Raw genomic sequence first — 2,901 nt, 5'->3', positions numbered from 1 at the left:
AAAAATGTCGGATGGTGCTTCGTTTGAGAAAACCTTCCTTGATCAGCAACTTTTTTTTACTCAGAATTGCATCGAAAACCCAAGCTCCTTTGTTTACACACCGTACGATGCACTGACTATTCATGAATAATTCATAACTGACGGATGAACTATCCACGATATGAATACATTGCTGTTTGATAAAACCGTGACGCCTAGATAAACAATGTGCTGCCAAAGGAACTCTGGCAAAGTGATAGGATAACAATGGTTCTGTACAGTGCGATGATTAATGTGCTTTGCTTGTGAGACTTCCATAGAGTAATTAGAACTCTTTACCTAGAGATTTCGAACAGGCTGGCGGCGTGATGCAGCCACATAATGTACAATGTTTCCGTACCCATGAATACGCTTGCGCATATGAGCAAAGATAAGTTCTGATGGAATACAATGGGGTACAGGTACTTTTCCTCGTCGATCATGTATTCCGTCATTATTGGAAAATAGTTTGTTCGAGTCCCGTTCTCAGTCTCTTTGATTAGAATAAGAGATGCTATGTGACATGTAGTGACAAACAATGCCGACGGCAGAACAAAAACTGTAACATATTCGTGGTTATGGGATTACAAGCCCGTGAAGTCGCTGTTAATATCGGCTAGACTATTATGCAAGAGGTCATAAGTTGACGACCGATCAGATTACCCGCTGCTCTACGAGTCACTTCTACATGTCTAACGCGCGAGTCGTCAAGAAGAAACGTTAAATTTCATAATTTGTTTCCAGTCCAATTGTTTGATATAAACTTTAATAAGTTCGTAAGTTTATTTGTACTATTATATATAATGAAGTATCTATTAATGAATATTTACAAAATCTTAAACAACAAGAATATTAGAAAAATAAATTCATTTCTTAGTCCAGAGAAAAGTAGTATCTTTTCAAGTTTCCTGCGTTCCTGATTTTGTGAAATTTTATTTCAATTGGTAGCCTAATCCCCTTGCCTCGTGTTATTCACAGTTTCAACTCCCGAGCAAAGGTTAATACTTGAAATAGGTTTCTTACTAGCGTAGCACGTCGCATGATACTTTCCCGCAGTGGTCCGAGTCTCTAAGATTTTAAGTATGTCTTCGTGTTTCGTGCTCCAGTCGTGTTTCGTGCGTTCCATAAAGTCCTTAATCTGGATTTGTAATCGTCTTTACACAGTGATCATCAAGCGTTAACGTAACTGGGAATTTTTACAACTCACTGTATTGGAGTGATACCAAAACGCATTGTACTTTACGACAGAGCCCAGGAACATTAGCAACGTCGACAGATTCTTCAATAGAAGATTTATCGTAAACTTCATGGTTTTGAATATCATTACCTGAAAGAAGCGTGTTAAATTTCATGCGAGTATACGATTCGGACGTGAGCTCCGGTTTGCGTCGACGAAATTATTTAATACTGAAGACCTCTATCTTTGATAAATATCGCAGCTCAACTTGGTCAGTGTTAACTATCTTGTTTATTATTCATTGCATAGGCAACTCTTTCAACGAAATTCTTAAAGTCCACGAAAAAATATATGAATGCCTGTACTTTTATAGATTTTAAGAATTTTAAGAATTGTGTTGTTGTATCTGTAGATGAACGCGTTTGGTCGAAAACGTTGGTCCAGAAAACAGTCAACGAATAAAACAGAAGGCTTGGCGGATCGAATGGATCTGTTCTTTTGTTTAAGATACTGAATTAATAGACATGAGTTGAAAATTGATATTTATTGGACACCTGTATCTATTATAAATGACAAGTAATTGTAAAAGTTTGTATCGAGTGCAGATTTTATGCATTTATGGAGTACAGTAATATGGAAAGCATCAAAAAATATTTACATAATGTTTGTTTAATATAACCCATTAATTAATATAATAATGTCATATTTCGTTTTGCCAAAGTGCGCAACATGCATTTCTCATACTAGTAATGCAGTATCTAGTAATGAACTAGTAATAAAGTTTCAGGGCAACGGTCTCACAAAATTAATTCATGAAACACGTTCGTCTCGTATATGAAGCAGTTTAAGTTTAAGTCGTTTGAAAGTCGCTAAATTAATAGACTCATTCGAGAGAAACATCTAACGACACTCTCGTGTAAGTTACACACGTATAGCAAACTTAAATGTAAGATCTAATACGTCAGATAAAGCTCCTGTACCTGAACTATAAAAAAATATCCGTTCGAGATATTGATAAAGCAAACTTGGAATAGTCGAAGTTTCGCGTTCTGGTACGGCCAGAGGCCAATCATCGACATGAGAAATATGCTCAACTTGTAATACGCCTTTAATTCATCCATCGTTTTCAGTGGTTTTAACTCAACTGACACCAAGGTGTCTATCAACCTTTGGCTCCACTCCCAACCTCAAAAAGCAACGTTTTCTCTTGAAATGATGTTCTTCGAAATACAGCGAAAATTCGCAAACCGGCACTGAAACCAATGACGGTACCTATAATTGCCTCGTTACTTATTCATCTATAAATACATGGTGGACGATGTTGAACCGATCGATATTCTTCCACGCTGGTAATATATTCACGTGCTACTAAGAAAATGATACGTTTCGAAAAAAGGGGAAACGTGCATTGAAGAATCTTTCCGTACTTCAGTATAATTTATTCACTCGGAAATTTCGGTCTCTTTGACATGCAACTTGGACACTCTGGTTGCGTCTTTAGTCTCTATTGCTTCGCTGGTTCGGAAGGAAGTCGAAAGAAAGTGTTTTCAGAACTATTTGAACTTGAATTTTTTCGATGATTTCGACACGGACGAGACGGTGTTTTTGTATAATAAGTTTGGAGTGATTGGTGCATGGAATCGTCTACGACTGAGCACTTGCAAATGTGTACTAGAAGAACTGGTGGTTTTTAAAAAAGGTATTTC

The 2,901-nt window shown here is 37.0% G+C and overlaps 1 protein-coding gene across 1 annotated transcript; it reads right to left on the bottom strand.

The window, feature by feature from the left end:
* Window positions 1-92: 92 nt before the first annotated feature.
* Window positions 93-2,400, bottom strand: LOC128892699 (uncharacterized). The gene is made up of 4 exons (XM_054153246.1): window positions 2,176-2,400; window positions 1,226-1,345; window positions 1,042-1,156; window positions 93-577 (listed from the first exon to the last, which is right to left on the bottom strand). The coding sequence occupies exons 1-4, from the start codon at window positions 2,314-2,316 to the stop codon at window positions 315-317; spliced, it is 639 nt and encodes a 212-aa protein (XP_054009221.1). The 5' UTR covers window positions 2,317-2,400; the 3' UTR covers window positions 93-314.
* Between the last annotated feature and the right edge of the window lie 501 nt (window positions 2,401-2,901).

Source organism: Hylaeus anthracinus, unplaced genomic scaffold (assembly GCF_026225885.1).
Source record: "Hylaeus anthracinus isolate JK02 unplaced genomic scaffold, UHH_iyHylAnth1.0_haploid 14825, whole genome shotgun sequence".
NCBI lineage: Eukaryota > Metazoa > Arthropoda > Insecta > Hymenoptera > Colletidae > Hylaeus > Hylaeus anthracinus.
This window is presented reverse-complemented; position numbering and strand designations above follow the sequence as displayed.

Coding starts and splice junctions, on each gene's coding strand:
- LOC128892699 (XM_054153246.1), bottom strand. CDS start 2,316: ATGGATGAATTAAAGGCGTATTACAAGTTGAGCATATTTCTCATGTCG. Junction 1,346..2,175: donor GATATTTTTTTATAGTTCAG/GTACAGGAGCTT, acceptor CGCTTCTTTCAG/GTAATGATATTCAAAACCAT. Junction 578..1,041: donor TCATGCGACGTGCTACGCTA/GTAAGAAACCTA, acceptor AATATGTTACAG/TTTTTGTTCTGCCGTCGGCA.